The sequence below is a fragment of the Haliotis cracherodii genome, unplaced genomic scaffold (assembly GCF_022045235.1).
Source record: "Haliotis cracherodii isolate W230 unplaced genomic scaffold, xgHalCrac1.p SCAF_13, whole genome shotgun sequence".
NCBI lineage: Eukaryota > Metazoa > Mollusca > Gastropoda > Lepetellida > Haliotidae > Haliotis > Haliotis cracherodii.
The window spans coordinates 27,589,949-27,607,297 of NW_027266268.1; the positions used below are offsets into that span (position 1 = coordinate 27,589,949).

The 17,349-nt window shown below is 43.8% G+C and overlaps 1 protein-coding gene across 1 annotated transcript; it reads left to right on the plus strand.

The window, feature by feature from the left end:
• The first annotated feature begins 337 nt into the window (after positions 1-337).
• LOC139459129 (uncharacterized) lies at positions 338-16,528 on the plus strand. Its single transcript, XM_071240578.1, has 10 exons — positions 338-583; positions 4,192-4,307; positions 5,933-6,087; positions 7,566-7,724; positions 9,700-9,823; positions 10,060-10,182; positions 10,677-10,791; positions 12,612-12,683; positions 15,484-15,587; positions 15,954-16,528. The coding sequence occupies exons 1-10, from the start codon at positions 440-442 to the stop codon at positions 16,084-16,086; spliced, it is 1,245 nt and encodes a 414-aa protein (XP_071096679.1). The 5' UTR covers positions 338-439; the 3' UTR covers positions 16,087-16,528.
• Positions 16,529-17,349: the final 821 nt, after the last annotated feature.

Genomic DNA, 17,349 nt, shown 5'->3' on the forward strand with positions numbered 1-17,349 from the left:
AATTCACAAATCCTTACGTCGCCGAATCTTACGTATATACATACACGTGGGACAATGACCTTGCCACACGTTACGTAATACCTCGCTCTACAAAACCCGACTGACGAAGGGACCACAAATTTTAGTTCGTAATAACCTTAGTTCGTTATAAGTTTGTTATATCGGTAAGTTTGTTATAAACGTAGTTTACTGTATACATAAAGTCCTCAACGTCGCACCTGACAATTACAAGGCAGCGCACGCGTGTCGACTGTTCCTGGATTGAATGCATTCACAGTTTGACCTGGTATATATAATGATACAAGGTCACAGCATGTTGAACTGGTGCGGGGGCTTGGCTGATAGCAACGTTTAGTACTTGGGGCAGTTTACGAGCATCAAGCTGCCTTCCTTGCGAGTCAATTGACAAGCCCGTGAACTTGAGCGCATGTGAGTGTACATGGCAGACACAATGGATCCAATAGCAGAAGTAAAGATGTACGAGAACTCCAGCGAGCTGCTACCGCTGATGATCGGAGGACCGGGGCCCGACACGCTCCAAGACTGTAAAGGAATGTTCATGAAGGCGACAGCCGCAGTGTTGGTGAGTGTGTACAACTGTATACAAATGTTTAAATCAGGTTATCGTCAATGTGAGCGTAATGTGTGTTGGCCCCGGTCCACTGCACGCACGTTTGCACTAAACTGTTAAGTTGGGTGTCATGCTAGAATAGATCGAAAAGGAAACTGCGCGTTGACTCCATTTTTTGTTTTTGTGTTTGTTTGTTGTTTAACGCTGAACTCAGCAATATTCCAGCTATATGATGGCGGTATGTAAATAATCAATCGCGTCTGGACATGAAAATCCAGTGGTTGACATCATGAGCATCGATGCACGCATTTGGGATCGATGACTTGCATCAACCAAGAGTCAGCGAGTCCGACAACCCGATCCCGTTTTCATTGTTTCATTTGTGCATAGAACTGACATCAGGCTAGCCCCTCATACTGGCCCTGAAAGAAATATATCCAATATAGCCCATGCAAGTCTATAATAGTGGGCAAGTCTAGATTACTGCAGTTTTAGGTTATTGAAGCGAGTCTCTTGGCTCCTTTTCATTATATTTTATTCAAATAATTTAACGACTATTTTTTCCTGTCAAATATGTTCATATAGAAGTTAGTCTACCATCAGGCCATAGACAAGTTTAGCTGTATAGGAATGTTACCTTGAATCTCCTTAGGAGGCCTGATTTGAGGGAAATAAACGTTAAAACAACATATTTATGCATGATATATATTTGGGTAATCTTCTTGATCTAGCAACTATTATGTGAGTGAGTGAGTTGCTGAGTGGGTGAGTGAATGATTGAGTTGCTGAGCGGGAGAGTAAATGTATGAGTGAGTGGTTGAGTGAGTGAGTGAATGAGTTGCTGAGCGGGTGAGTTGCTGAGTGAGTGAGTGAGTTGCTGAGTGGTTGAGTGAGTGAGTTGCAGAGTGGGTGAGTGAGTAAGTTGCTGAGTGGGTGAGTGAGTGAGTGGTTGAGTGAGTGAATGAGTTGCTGAGTGAGTGAGTGAGTGAATGATTGAGTTGCTGAGCGGGAGAGTAAATGTATGAGTGAGTTGCTGAGTGGGTAAGTGAGTGAGTGGTTGAGTGAGTGAGTTGCTGAGCGGGTGAATGAGTGAGTTGCTGAGTGAGTGAATGAGTGAGTGTGAGTGAGTTGCTGAGTGAGTGGTTGAGTGAGTGAGTTGCTGAGTGAGTGAGTGAGTGAGTGGTTGAGTGAGTGAATGGGTTGGTGAGCGGGTGAGTGAATGAGTGAGTGAGTTGCTGAGTGGATCGTTGGGTTCGTAAGCGAGAGTTGGAGGGTGGGTATTGAGGTAGTGGGTTGCTGAGTGGAGGGTTGGACTGGCAAGTAAGTGAGAGCGATTATGTTACTTGCAAGGTCAAGGTGGGAAGACATATTGTTCACTATTTCTACATGCTTGAAGCAGCCGACAGAATAAACTGTGGGCAAGTCTAGATAACTGCAGTTTTAGGTTAATGAAGCGAGTCTCAGGGCTCCTTTTCATTATATTTTATTCAAATAATTTAACGACTATTTTTTCCTGTAAAATATGTTCATATAGAAGTTAGTCTACCATCAGGCCATAAACAAGTTTAGCTGTATAGGAATGTTACCTTGAATCTCCTTAGGAGGCCTGATTTGAGGGAAATAAACGTTAAAACAACATATTTATGCATGATATATATTTGGGTAATCTTCTTGATCTAGCAACTATTATGTGAGTGAATGAGTTGCTGAGCGGGTGAGTTGCTGAGTGGTTGAGTGAGTGAGTGAGCTGTTGAGTGGTTGAGTTAGTGAGTTGCTGAGCGGGTGAGTGAGTGAGTGGTTGAGTGAGTGAATGAGTTGCTGAGTGGGTAAATGAGTGAGTGGTTGAGTGAGTGAGTTGCTGAGTGGGTGAGTGAGTGAGTGAATGATTGAGTTGCTGAGCGGGAGAGTAAATGTATGAGTGAGTTGTTGAGTGAGTGAGTGGTTGAGTGAGTGAATGAGCTGCTGAGTGGTTGAGTGAGTTGCAGAGTGGTTGAGTGAGTGAATGAGTTGCTAAGCGGGTGAGTGAATGAGTGAGTGAGTTGCTGAGTGGATCGTTGGGTTCGTAAGTGAGAGTTGGAGGGTGAGTATTGAGGTAGTGGGTTGCTGAGTGGAGGGTTGGACTGGCAAGTAGGTGAGAGCAATTATGTTACTTGCAAGGTCAAGGTGGGAAGACATATTGTTCACTATTTCTACATGCTTGAAGCAGCCGAAAGAATAAACTGTGGGCAAGTCTAGATTACTGCAGTTTTAGGTTATTGAAGCGAGTCTCAGGGCTCCTTTTCATTATATTTTATTCAAATAATTTAACGACTATTTTTTCCTGTAAAATATGTTCATATAGAAGTTAGTCTACCATCAGGCCATAAACAAGTTTAGCTGTATAGGAATGTTACCTTGAATCTCATTAGGAGGCCTGATTTGAGGGAAATAAACGTTAAAACAACATTTATGCATGATATATATTTGGGTAATCTTCTTGATCTAGCAACTATTATGTGAGTGAGTGAATTGCTGAGTGGATGAGTGAATGAATGACTGAATGATTGAGTTGCTGAGCGGGAGAGTAAATGTATGAGTGAGTTGCTGAGTGAGTGGTTGAGTGAGTGAATGAGTTGCTGAGCGGGTGAGTGGTTGAGTGAGTGAGTTGCTGAGCGGGTGAGTGAGTGAGTTGCTTAGTGGGTAAGTGAGTGAGTGGTTGAGTGAGTGAGTGAATGATTGGGTTGCTGAGCGGGAGAGTAAATGTATGAGTGAGTTGCTGAGTGGGTGAGTGAGTGAATGAGTTGCTGAGTGGGTAAGTGGTTGAGTGAGTGAGTGAGTTGCTGAGTGGGTGAGTGAGTGAGTGGTTGAGTGAGTGAGTTGCTGAGCGGGTGAGTGAGTGAGTTGCTGAGTGGGTGAATGAGTGAGTGGTTGAGTGTGTGAGTGAGTTGCTGAGTGGGTAAGTGAGTGAGTGGTTGAGTGAGTGGTTGAGTGAGTGAATGAGTTGCTGAGCGGGTGAGTGAATGAGTGAGTGAGTGGGTAAGTGAGTGAGTGGTTGAGTGAGTGAGTTGCTGAGTGGGTGAATGAGTGAGTGGTTGAGTGTGTGAGTGAGTTGCTGAGTGGGTAAGTGAATGAGTGGTTGAGTGAGTGAGTTGCTGAGCGGGTGAGTGAGTGAGTTGCTGAGTGGGTGAATGAGTGAGTAGTTGAGTGTGTGAGTGAGTTGCTGAGTGGGTAAGTGAGTGAGTGGTTGAGTGAGTGAATGAGTTGCTGAGCGGGTGAGTGAATGAGTGAGTGAGTGGGTAAGTGAGTGAGTGGTTGAGTGAGTGAGTTGCTGAGTGGGTGAATGAGTGAATGGTTGAGTGTGTGAGTGAGTTGCTGAGTGGGTAAGTGAATGAGTGGTTGAGTGAGTGAGTTGCTGAGCGGGTGAGTGAATGAGTGAGTGAGTGGCTGAGTGGATCGTTGGGTTCGTAAGTGAGAGTTGGTGGGTGGGTATTGAGGTAGTGGGTTTCTGAGTGGGTGGTTGGACTGGCAAGTAGGTGAGAGCGATTATGTTACTTTGAAGGTCAAGGTGAGAAGACATATTGATCACTATTTCCACATGCTTGAAGCAGCCGAAAGAATAAACTCATTCTTGTGGAATACAGGAAACGAACAATGACATGACGCAGACATTCCGATATGCAGATGGACGAGGCGACCGGGAGTTCCTTGATCAACTTGCTAAGTTCCTGTCTCAGGAGTATAACGATACAGTCACTAGGTAAGCCCAACTAACTCTCCTGTCTCAGGAGTACAAAGATACTGTCAGTAGATAAGGCCAAGTAACTCCCTTGTCTCGGGAGTATAACGATTCAGTCACTAGGTAAGCCCAACTAATACTCTTGTCTCACGAGTATAACGATACTATCACTAGGTAAGCCCAACTAACACTCTTGTCTCGGGAGTACAAAGATACTGTCAGTAGGTAAGGCCAAGTAACTCCCTTGTCTCAGGAGTACAAAGATACTGTCAGTAGGTAAGGCCAAGTAACTCCCTTGTCTCAGGAGTACAAAGATACTGTCAGTAGGTAAGGCCAAGTAACTCCTTTGTCTCAGGAGTACTAAGATACTATCAGTAGGTAAGGCCAAGTAACTCTCCTGTCTCAGGAGTACTAAGATACTGTCAGTAGGTAAGGCCAAGTAACTCTCCTGTCTCGGGAGTACAAAGATACTATCAGTAGGTAAGGCCAAGTAACTCTCCTGTCTCAGGAGTACAAAGATACTGTCAGTAGGTAAGGCCAAGTAACTCCTTTGTCTCGGGAGTACAAAGATACTGTCAGTAGGTAAGGCCAAGTAACTCTCCTGTCTCAGGAGTACAAAGATACTGTCAGTAGGTAAGGCCAAGTAACTCCCTTGTCTCGGAGTATAACGATTCAGTCACTAGGTAAGCCCAACTAATACTCTTGTCTCACGAGTATAACGATTCAGTCACTAGGTAAGCCCAACACAATACTCTTGTCTCACGAGTATAACGATACTATCACTAGGTAAGCCCAACTAACACTCTTGTCTCAGGAGTACAAAGATACTGTCAGTAGGTAAGGCCAAGTAACTCCCTTGTCTCAGGAGTACTAAGATACTGTCAGTAGGTAAGGCCAAGTAACTCCCTTGTCTCAGGAGTACTAAGATACTGTCAGTAGGTAAGGCCAGGAAACTCCCTTGTCTCAGGAGTACAAAGATACTGTCAGTAGGTAAGGCCAAGTAACTCCTTTGTCTCGGGAGTACAAAGATACTGTCAATAGGTAAGGCCAAGTAACTCCTTTGTCTCGGGAGTACAAAGATACTGTCAGTAGGTAAGGCCAAGTAACTCTCCTGTCTCAGGAGTACAAAGATACTGTCAGTAGGTAAGGCCAAGTCACTCCCTTGTCTCGGGAGTACAAAGATACTGTCAGAAGGTAAGGCCAAGTAAACTCCTTTGTCTCAGGAGTACAAAGATACTGTCAGTAGGTAAGGCCAAGTCACTCCCTTGTCTCGGGAGTACAAAGATACTATCAGTAGGTAAGGCCAAGTAACTCTCCTGTCTCAGGAGTACAAAGATACTGTCAGTAGGTAAGGCCAAGTAACTCCCTTGTCTCGGGAGTACAAAGATACTGTCAGTTGGTAAGGCCAAGTAACTCTTGGGCGCAACTCTGCACAGCGAATCGCGGCGCCTTAGACGACTGGGCTACCCGTGCCCCCGACTTGAATTGAGGGTCTTGAGAAAGTTGTGTGCCCTTCATCGTATGCATTCTACAACAAGTGAACCTATATTCACAGTATTCTTCCTGGTTGATTGTATATCATTGACAGTGTGGACCGTGGTCATCCATTTACAAAGTAGCTAGATGTCAAGGGTATTTGTTGTCAGCTCGGAGCTCATGTTGACGGCAGGGGCAACTCAAGGTCTCCATTTCTTGGCGTCTCTGCTGTTCAGTAAAAACACCGTGGCATTTGTGGAGGACCCATCCTACTACGCTGCGTACAGGCTATTGCAGTATGACCTCCAGATGAATGTAGTTCCCGGTGAGTTGCTGAAAGATTGTGAAATAGTTTGTGTATGTAAAGAACAAACCAAAATTATAGACTTTTCTACCATGAATACTTCCACGCGGCATTGCGGCTTCATTTGGTGTATTTATTTCATGAGGTCAAAGGTCAAGGTCGCCAGAAAAAAATGTTCACCTTAACCATCTGGGCCCGGTTGTTCAGAACCCGGTTAAAGATTAACTCTCCGTTAGATTTAACCAAATGGTTATGTTGTTTCTCAAAGCATAAGTATCTTTAACGGCTGGTTAAACCCCCGTTAAAGTTAACACTCCTCCCGACCTTCATTAAATACTTAACACCATGGCTATTTTTGAAACAAAACGGCGTTCATGGTTAGACCTAGCGCCGCTTTCATGGTTCCAGAGGTTAATGATGGGCAACAGAAGCGATTCCGAGCTGTTAATTTTGCATTCATGAACTACACAGACAGTGAACTTCGTGATAGGTACAGATTTGGACGAGAATATATCAACTACATCGCCAATATACTGAGGGAAGATTTGGAGCGCTCCACACAACGTAGCCATGCTCTAAACGTCGTTGCCAGCTTTCCGTTTTTACGCAAGTGGTAGTTTCCTGCAAGTGATTGGTGATACGATGGGGGTGGACAAAAGTACAGCTTCACGTGTCATAATAGATGTGACTGTTACTTTGGTTAAAAGAAAGAACTAATTCATAAAATGGCAAACCAAAGAATGCTACATACGTCAGGTTCAAGATGGATTTTTCGCCCTTGGCGGTTTTCTGAGTGTCCGAGGCTGCATTGATGGTAGATTTAACCTAAGCGATGATTTAACCAAGATGTTAAAATTTAACTGAGTGGTTAGCTAACCTAATCTATTGATCCCGCAACAGTAATTTAGCTACCGTGTGGTTAAATATTTAACGGTTTGTTAGGAGTTAACCTGTCATTAACATAGCCGGGTTTTGAACAACCGGGCCATGGTTGCATTTTCACAAGAAGTACAAACTTGATGAATGAGGTCATCTTGAAAATATTTACTGAGTCGAAGTCCAGTCACAGTCCAGGGTCCCGTTCCCCAAAGCAATTTTAGTCCTGTGACTGGCATATGCCCATGTTAAAGTATGGGAGTTACGATCGCCCCATAGCTAAGATCGCTTTGTGGAACGGGTCCCAGGTCATAGTCATTGAAACATTTCCTTGCTAAAGTAGTGTTTGTGTACCAAAAACGTTTGTGCCGACATCTTCGACATTTTGTTGTTCCATGATTTGAATAATTGGATTTGTCTCATTGAAAACAAGTAATGACAACCTTATCTTGTCAGTTCAAAGTAGTTGTAGAGATTTTTAAGTTTTTGATTCATGACAGCATTCATCACTACAGCAGTAGAAATAAAACTGATCGTATATTGGTTAGCATTATTACTTTTGATCCAACGGTACACTTGGTGTATGAGGTATTGCATTGTATGCAATGTCTGTCTTGGAACAGTGCAGACAGACGCGGATGGAATCGACACCAATGTTCTGGACAAGTTATTGTCTGAACATCGTCCAAAGTCCTTTGCTGCTACACCGGAGCGGCCATTCTGGGCGATGATCTATGTCATTCCAGTCTTCAACAACCCAACAGGACAGTGCTACTCACAAGGTGGGTTATATCCTACATGGTGTATTATGTCCTACATGGCGGCTTATATCCTACATGATGTATTATGTCCTACATGGTGGGTGATCCAGCATGGTGTATTATGTCCTACATGGTGGGTTATATCCTACATGATGTAATATGTCCTACATGGCGGGTTATATCCTACATGATGTATTATGTCCTACATGGCGGGTTATATCCCACATGATGTATTATGTCCTACATGGCGGGTTTTATCCTACATGATGTATTATGTCCTACATGGCGGGTTATATCCTACATGATGTATTATGTCCTACATCGTGGCTTATATCCTACATGATGTATTATGTCCTACATGGTTGGTTATATCCTACATGATGTATTATGTCCTACATGGTGGGTTATATCCTACATGATGTATTATGTCCTACATGGTGGGTTATATCCTACATGATGTATTATGTCCTACATGGTGGGTTATATCCTACATGATGTATTATGTCCTACATGGTTGGTTATATCCAGCATGGTGTATTATGTCCTACATGGTGGGTTATATCCTACATGATGTAATATGTCCTACATGGCGGGTTATATCCAGCATGGTGTATTATGTCCTACATGGTGGGTTATATCCTGCATGATGTATCATGTCCTACATTGTGGGTTATATCCTACGTGATGTATTATGTCCTACACTGTTGGTTATATCCTGCATGATGTATTATGTCCTACATTGTGGGTTATATCCCACATGATATATTATGTCCTACATTGTGGGTTATATCCTGCATGATGGGTTATATTCTACATGATGTATTATGTCCTACATTGTGGGTTATATCCTACATGATGTATTATGTTCTAAATTGTGGGTTATATCCTGCATGATATATTATGTCCTACATGGCGGGTTATATTCTACAGGATGGGTTATATCCTACGTAATGTAATATATCGTATAGGATGGGTTATATCCTACATGATGTATTATGTTCCTACATGGCGGGTTATATTCTACAGGAAGTGTTATATCCTACATAATGTTTTATATCCTACCGGATGGGTTGTATCCAACATGATGGAGGGGATGCTTCAGAATGGTTATATCCCAGAGGATATATATGTTATATGATAGAGGATGTAGTATACCTTACAGGATACGTTAAAAAAAATACAATTTGGGTTATATCCTACATAGTGCTACAGGATGTATTATATTCTATAGCGTGGATTATACCTACATAATGTGTTATTTCCTGAAGAGTCATTTATATCTATATCTCCAGGATATGTTATATCCTGATGGTGGGATATATCCTCCAGCATGTAGTATGTCCTATGGGGTGGGTTATGTCAACATGATGTGTTGTATCCTAAGGCTAGGGTGGGTTATATCAACATGGTGTTATAAACCCAGAGAATGGGTTTATCTACAGAACGTGTTATATCCTAAAGTATGGTTTGTATCAACATGATGTTATATCATGCTTGTGAGTTACATCTACATGTGTTATATCATTCAGGGTGCGTTTGTTACATAATGTGTTATATCCTACAGGGTGGGTTATATCCTACAGGATGTATTATATCCTAAAAAGTGGATAATATGTACATGATGTGTTATATCATTCAAGGTGGGTATATTTACATGTGTTATATCCTACAGGGTGGGTTATATCCTACAGGATGTATTATATCCTAAAAGGTGGGTAATATGTACATGATGTGTTATATCATTCAGGGTGCGTTTGTTACATGATGTGTTATATCCTACAGGGTGGGTTATATCCTACAGGATGTATTATATCCTAAAAAGTGGATAATATGTACATGATGTGTTATATCATTCAAGGTGGGTATATTTACATGTGTTATATCCTACAGGGTGGGTTATATCCTACAGGATGTATTAAATCCTAAAAAGTGGGTAATATGTACATGATGTGTTATATCCTACAAAGTGTGACTTGGTATGCTCTTCTTGCTTCAGAGAGGTGTGGTGAGTTGGTGCGTTTGGCAAGACAGCATGACGTGCTGGTCGTAGCTGAGGATATATATAACCTGGTGTACTACGGGGGAAACAGTCCAAAACGTCTCCTGGCGTATGACGACAAGTAAGTGTCAGAAACAGGAACACAATGTTAATTGAGAAATTTGATGATTAATTCCAAGAGATGTAATTCTGATTTCTCAGTGAAAATATTCCTCACATCTATAGCTGCATTGACAATCATATCCAAGGGCAAGTAAGGCAAGGTATTTTCTCACTCCTTGTGACCAATGATCAAACTTTGATGATGATCAAATACAAATGATCAAATTCTGATGAATGGTCATGTTTCTGCTCTAGATCTGACCCTGCTTACAAGGGCAACGTTGTCTCCAACTGCACATTTTCCAAGATTCTGGCTCCTGGGCTTCGCCTTGGATGGCTGGAGGCTCCGGAGAGGGTCCTTGGTGCTCTAGACAACAGGTAAACACATTTACTAGCACCTTGGTACATTTTACATATGACATACACCACTGGTGGCCCCACGGGTTTAGGGAGCAACAGGTGGCTATGCGGGGAATTATGACTGTTCCTGTTTTTGTGACTGAGTGGGTGAGTTGGGGTGTTCCACTTTTACATGTTCCCGCCATATGAACAGTGGAATGTCATATTACCAGAATTGGTATTCTCACATTGAACAAAAAAATGCATGAACTGTTGGTACTCTGGTATTGATATGTTGGTATTGCTGAAATTGCTGATCACTTCCAGCTGTCATAAACGCTGTAAACAGGTAGGGTTATATCAAACGTTTGAGGAATCAGTAAACAAGGAACAAATGAACCACTAAGTGTGTCACTTGTCGAATTGGTTCGATTGTAGATCTTTGAAGCAGCACTAGGCACAACCCTGTCGAATGGGTTTGACTGTAGCATTAAAAATAATGCAGTTACAGAGATGTTGAATATCTATTGCAGTAATGTGTCATGGAGTGGAGGCAGTCTGAACCACTACGCCTCCAAGATAGCGACAGCCATCATGAAACTTGGCTTGCAGCAGAAGCATGTGCAGACACTCAGACAGATCTACAAGGTAGACCTTCAGACACCCAGACACTCAGACAGATCTACAAGGTAGACATCCAGACACCCAGACACAGACAGATCTACAAGGTAGACCTTCAGACACTCAGACAGATCTACAAGGTAGACCTTCAGACACCCAGACACTCAGACAGATCTACAAGGTAGACCTCCAGACACTCAGACACATCTACAAGGTAGACCTTCAGACACTCAGACAGATCTACAAGGTAGACCTTCAGACACCCAGACACTCAGACAGATCTACAAGGTAGACCTCCAGACACACAGACAAAGACAGATCTACAAGGTAGACCTTCAGACACCCAGACATTCAGACAGATCTACAAGGTAGACCTTCAGACACCCAGACACAGACAGATCTATAAGGTAGACCTCCAGACACCCAGACACAGACAGATCTACAAGGTAGACCTTCAGACACACAGACACTCAGACAGATCTACAAGGTAGACCTTCAGACACCCAGACACAGACAGATCTACAAGGTAGACCTTCAGACACTCAGACAGATCTACAAGGTAGACCTTCAGACACTCAGACAGATCTACAAGGTAGACCTTCAGACACCCATACACTCAGACAGATCTACAAGGTAGACCTTCAGACACCCAGAGACTCAGACAGATCTACAAGGTACACACTCAGACACTCAGACAGATCTACAAGGTAGACCTCCAGACACCCAGACACTCAGACAGATCTTCAAAGTAGACCTCCAGACACTCAGACATTCAGACAGATCAACAAGGTAGACACTCAGACCAAAAGTCAGATCTACAAGGTAGACCTTCAGACACTCAGACAGATCTACAAGGTAGACCTTCAGACACTCAGATAGATCTACAAGGTAGACCTTCAGACACTCAGACACAGACAAATCTACAAGGTAGACAATCAGACAAATATACAATGCAGACTCCACAAAGCCAGCAAATATACAGGAAAACAAACCGGTGGCGATTCCAGTGTAGAATTGGTCCCCAGGAACCTATGCTTGCAAGAGGCGACTTAATTGTTGGGCGGTCAGGCTCGGTGACTTGATGGACGGGGTGTCATCGTACCCCGACAGGGCGGAATGTTGCTTACAATATCAATCACTGGACTGTTTGGTCCAGACCTGATTATTGACCGTAATTGATGAGCATTAAACAAACAAAAGCAGTCAGTGAGTACTGACAAGAGGGATTTAAGGTGGGATTATGCTTCGGGAAATTAATGCTACGTACCCTAGGTGGGTTGTGAAGTACGTTCAACCAGTAACTGCCCCAATTTGTAATGTGATGTAAATATAGTAGTGTAAAGCGCCTGGTACTAAGCCAAATCATATCATCTTGTGTTTTCTTGTGCATATTAGAGATATTCGTGTCGACGCGCCCCCCTTTGTCAATTTTCTAAGTGCCGAAGGCACTTATTACAACAATTATGGAGCCTCGTTGAAGCAAAGTAACATATACTACCGACAAAAAGTAAGGGAACTAATGATTTGAATGTCATAGATACTCAGGTGTAGTGAGTGAGTATATTTTAGTAATTTTTATAATGCGGTATTAACATCTGATTAGTTAATTATTATTGCCATTAATCTGTTATTTTACTGACATTATTAATTTTATATACTCAAAAGAAGTTAAAGAACACCCAAGTAGTTCATATGACTATAGTTAATCTGCCATGGCTGGTGGGTATTGGGGTGCTCTCTAACTTGGTTTGAGTAGTATATGTTTCAGCCTTTTTAAGGAAAGGAAGTCGGTGAATAATACCATGTGATCCCAGTGGTGATAGTATGCATTCTTTCCACTGTTGTAGGACCGGATGGTGTTGATGTGCGAGACTCTTCAGAAAGGCCTGCCACCTGGTGCCACTTTTACACAACCACAGGTCAGTGCCGGTCCGGTAGTCCATCCAGAAGTAGGGACAGGGAATAGTGGGTAATATACCACAGGTCAGTGCCGGTCCGGCAGTCCATCCAGAAGTAGGGACAGGGGGATAATGGGTAATATACCACAGGTCAGTGCCGGTCCGGTAGTCCATCCAGAAGTAGGGACAGGGAATAGTTGGTAATATACCACAGGTCAGTGCCGGTCCGGCAGTCCATCCAGAAGTAGGGATAGTGGGTAATATAGCACAGGTCAGTGCCGGTCCGGCAGTCCATCCAGAAGTAGGGATAGTGGGTAATATACCACAGGTCAGTGCCGGTCCGGCAGTCCATCTAGAAGTAGGAACAGGGGAATAGTGGGTAATATACCACAGGTCAGTGCCGGTCCGGCAGTCCATCCAGAAGTAGGGATAGTGGGTAATATAGCACAGGTCAGTGCCGGTCCGGCAGTCCATCCAGAAGTAGGGATAGTGGGTAATATAGCACAGGTCAGTGCCGGTCCGGCAGTCCATCCAGAAGTAGGGATAGTGGGTAATATACCACAGGTCAGTGCCGGTCCGGCAGTCCATCTAGAAGTAGGGACAGGGGAATAGTGGGTAATATACCACAGGTCAGTGCCGGTCCGGTAGTCCATCCAGAAGTAGGGACAGGGAATAGTGGGTAATATACCACAGGTCAGTGCCGGTCCGGCAGTCCATCCAGAAGTAGGGATAGTGGGTAATATAGCACAGGTCAGTGCCGGTCCGGCAGTCCATCCAGAAGTAGGGATAGTGGGTAATATAGCACAGGTCAGTGCCGGTCCGGCAGTCCATCTAGAAGTAGGGACAGGGGAATAGTGGGTAATATACCACAGGTCAGTGCCGGTCCGGCAGTCCATCCAGAAGTAGGGACAGGGGGATAGTGGGTAGTATGCCACAGGTCAGTGCCGGTCCGGCAGTCCATCCAGAAGTAGGGACAGGGGGATAGTGGGTAGTATACCACAGGTCAGTGCCGGTCCGGCAGTCCATCCAGAAGTAGGGACAGGGGGATAGTGGGTAATATACCACAGGTCAGTGCCGGTCCGGCAGTCCATCCAGAAGTAGGGATAGTGGGTAATATAGCACAGGTCAGTGCCGGTCCGGCAGTCCATCCAGAAGTAGGGATAGTGGGTAATATACCACAGGTCAGTGCCGGTCCGGCAGTCCATCTAGAAGTAGGGACAGGGGAATAGTGGGTAATATACCACAGGTCAGTGCCGGTCCGGTAGTCCATCCAGAAGTAGGGACAGGGAATAGTGGGTAATATACCACAGGTCAGTGCCGGTCCGGCAGTCCATCCAGAAGTAGGGATAGTGGGTAATATAGCACAGGTCAGTGCCGGTCCGGCAGTCCATCCAGAAGTAGGGATAGTGGGTAATATAGCACAGGTCAGTGCCGGTCCGGTAGTCCATCCAGAAGTAGGGATAGTGGGTAATATAGCACAGGTCAGTGCCGGTCCGGCAGTCCATCCAGAAGTAGGGATAGTGGGTAATATACCACAGGTCAGTGCCGGTCCGGCAGTCCATCTAGAAGTAGGGACAGGGGAATAGTGGGTAATATAGCACAGGTCAGTGCCGGTCCGGCAGTCCATCCAGAAGTAGGGATAGTGGGTAATATACCACAGGTCAGTGCCGGTCCGGCAGTCCATCCAGAAGTAGTGAGTGATTGGGTTTAACGCCGCTTTTAACAGTATTCCAGTTATATCACGGCGTGTCAGCTTAATGTGGGAGGAAAGCCCGAAGTGATGCAGGTCTCAGACGTTTACCACATCGGAGAGACCCACGAGCACGGGTATGGTGCTGACAAACCTAGAAACATAATTGGGGCGAACCGGGATTCGAACCCACCAAATATCAGATCCCACGTAGTGTGCAACGCCTTCTCCGTTCAAATGTTTATCCCAACGTAAGCAGCCGATAGACGATAATTTTGACGGAATCAGTCGTACGGGCCGTAACTATCATTCGGAATACCACGTGTTAACGTTTTCGAGGTTGTATGATCAGAAAAGACATTCCGACTGTAAGCGACGATCTGGTAAGCGACGCTTTGATTGGTCGGAAGAAAGGTCGTTCTGACGTCCTCAGATCTTTGTTTAGCGATAGTGAGAACTAAGGTCTGATTTTAATGAGATTGCGAACCCACAATCATAGGTTTCAGGCGTAAAAGGTTGGCTTGGAGTATCATAAAGTCAGAGGCATATCCCTGTCAAAAGTTGAGTGGTATAGATTTGTGATGTAGTAACATTCCATTCAGAAATTAGGGTATTCCCGTAGTAGCATGTTGGTTTGGGTTTGGGTTTTGTTCCCTAGCGTTGAAACAATGTGTGAAACGTTTTTTTTTGGGTGGCCTAATGTTTATTCCGAGGAGCTTCAGTATATGTAGCTGACTCCAGAAATATAAATTAAAATTTAAAAAAATAATTTAATATCGCCGATATTTGGAGAAGGTGGCTAACATATATAGCCAATGGGTTGCTCAATTAATGATCTACTTTTGAAGGGATGACTAAAATACATAACCTACATTTAGGAAGGGTAAAAAAACCAGTGGCTTACATTAAAATATTGCACAAATTTGAGAGGTGTGTGTGTGTGGGGGGGGGGGGGGGGGGGGGGGGGGGGGGCTTGGAGAAACTAGAGATTCAAATAAAGTACCCGACATTTAGGGGGGATCTAAGTGGCCTAGATATAGGGAGGGACATTGAGTACATAGATGGATGACACTTCCCTTGCTGACTGAAATAATGACTGGTCCCTGACCTGGTACATTGTCTGTGTGGCAGGGAGGCTTCTTTGTGTGGGTGCAACTACCGGAAGCTGTGGACGCACTACTCCTCCTCAGGATGGCCGTTAAAAAATATAAGATCAATTTTCTTCCAGGATTTTGGTTAGTATGTTTTGTTTATTATTGGTTTAGTATTTTGTCCACAGTTAGGGATTTTCTAATATTTCCAATTGGAATATGAAAATATATTTCTGCATGACTATCCCACTCCTAATATATTTTGTATTTTATTATCACTTTTTTCAACTCAAATTTGTTTTTCACCCATGTGACCTGTTCACACTTAACCTGAGTGACCTAATGTCTTACAGTTTAACCTTAGTGACCTATTGTCTTGCAGTTTAACCTAAACGAACTTAGTTTTGACACATTTCTTTTTCACTGTTTTTTTAAGGGCAGACAAAATCCTTATTGCTTAAACTATGTTTTAAAACTAGTCTCGCGTTATATTAATCCTTCCTGTTTCAGTGCCTCCCCCAGCGGAGGCTGCAAGAACTATGTGAGACTGTCCATCAGCTTCTGTAATCAGGTCACCCTGACCCGGGGACTTGAAGCCTTCTGTTCCGCCATCCGCGACTTCATCGCCGGAGAAACACAATAAGTTGAGAAGTCTGCCCAGCCTTCGTCACCACTCGCCCCTTTCCGTAACCTGCAAGAAGACTCGTCACCCTATCGATGAATGTTATGTGCGAAAATACGACAAACCAATCAGAATGCGCGGATGATTTCGAGTTCTTTGTCAAATAATCCCTCAGAAATGTTTTTTGATTTTACATATGTCTTGTACCTAAAAATATACCCAAGACACAGTTAAATGTGTTCAATCATTAGGTATAATTCCGCACGTCCCTATGTGCTTTAAATTGCATCAGAAATATATAAAAATGGCCATGAGAGGGGCACGAGTCGCTATTCGGCTTGTCCCGGAATAACACGAGTTGGTCACGAATGGTCTGCCCAGCCCTGGCTCCTCTTTAACAAGACAAAGCCATCAATAACCCCCTCCTGTATAAAATCTCCACGTTAAGCAACAAAACCACACAATAATTATATAGACAGAGAAAGGTAATAAATATGAATATCGAGAATATTGCCCTAATAGATTATTTGAACCAAAGTAGAGAGTGTGGTTTAGCAATATTCAGCAACTTACGGCGGGAAAACCAGAAAATGGTTCAAAACATATAAGGAACCGAACTCGGGTCTTAGGCCTGACGAGCAAACACTTTAACCACTAGACTAACCCACCGCCTCTATAGCCAGAGTAACCATGTCCACAGTTACTGTCACGTTTAGCTTTATGCAATTTTCCCAATGCAGTGGCACAGATATGAAGCTATTTCAGGAATAATAAGCTGTCTTCGATGTGGACGAGAGGATCTGCAATATACGCCTAGCCTCACCTGACATGTGGGGCAAACTAACAGTACTTCATACCCGTGAAGTTCCGGGGTAGAATAGGTCTTCGGCAACCAATGCTTGCCGTAAAAGGCGTCTATGTTTGTCGTAAGAGGCGGCGACTGACCGGATCGGGTGGTCAGGCTTGCTGACTTGGTTGATGCATGATTGTCATCGTATCCCAATTGCGTGGATCGATGCTCATGATGTCAGTCACTGGTTTGTCTGGTCCAGACTTGATTTTTTACAGACCGCCGTCATATAACTGGAATAGGGGTGAGTGTGGCGTTAAACAACAAACCAACGGCAGCATGTGGGGATATTGGAAGCGGCTGGGAGATTTGACTGATGATATTACCGTCTACTGATGGTTGATTCAGAAATGAATCCAAGGTTGTGTTTTCTTGTTATATTTTTTATATCCTTCATTTCCATTCATGACTTCACATGATGAGTTTTAATAAGA

Excerpts from the sequence above, each read along its gene's own strand:
- LOC139459129 (XM_071240578.1), top strand. The coding sequence starts at position 440 with ATGGCAGACACAATGGATCCAATAGCAGAAGTAAAGATGTACGAGAAC. Across the intron at positions 10,792-12,611 it reads CACTCAGACAGATCTACAAG|GACCGGATGGTGTTGATGTG; the intron begins GTAGACCTTCAG and ends CCACTGTTGTAG. Across the intron at positions 15,588-15,953 it reads AATTTTCTTCCAGGATTTTG|TGCCTCCCCCAGCGGAGGCT; the intron begins GTTAGTATGTTT and ends TTCCTGTTTCAG.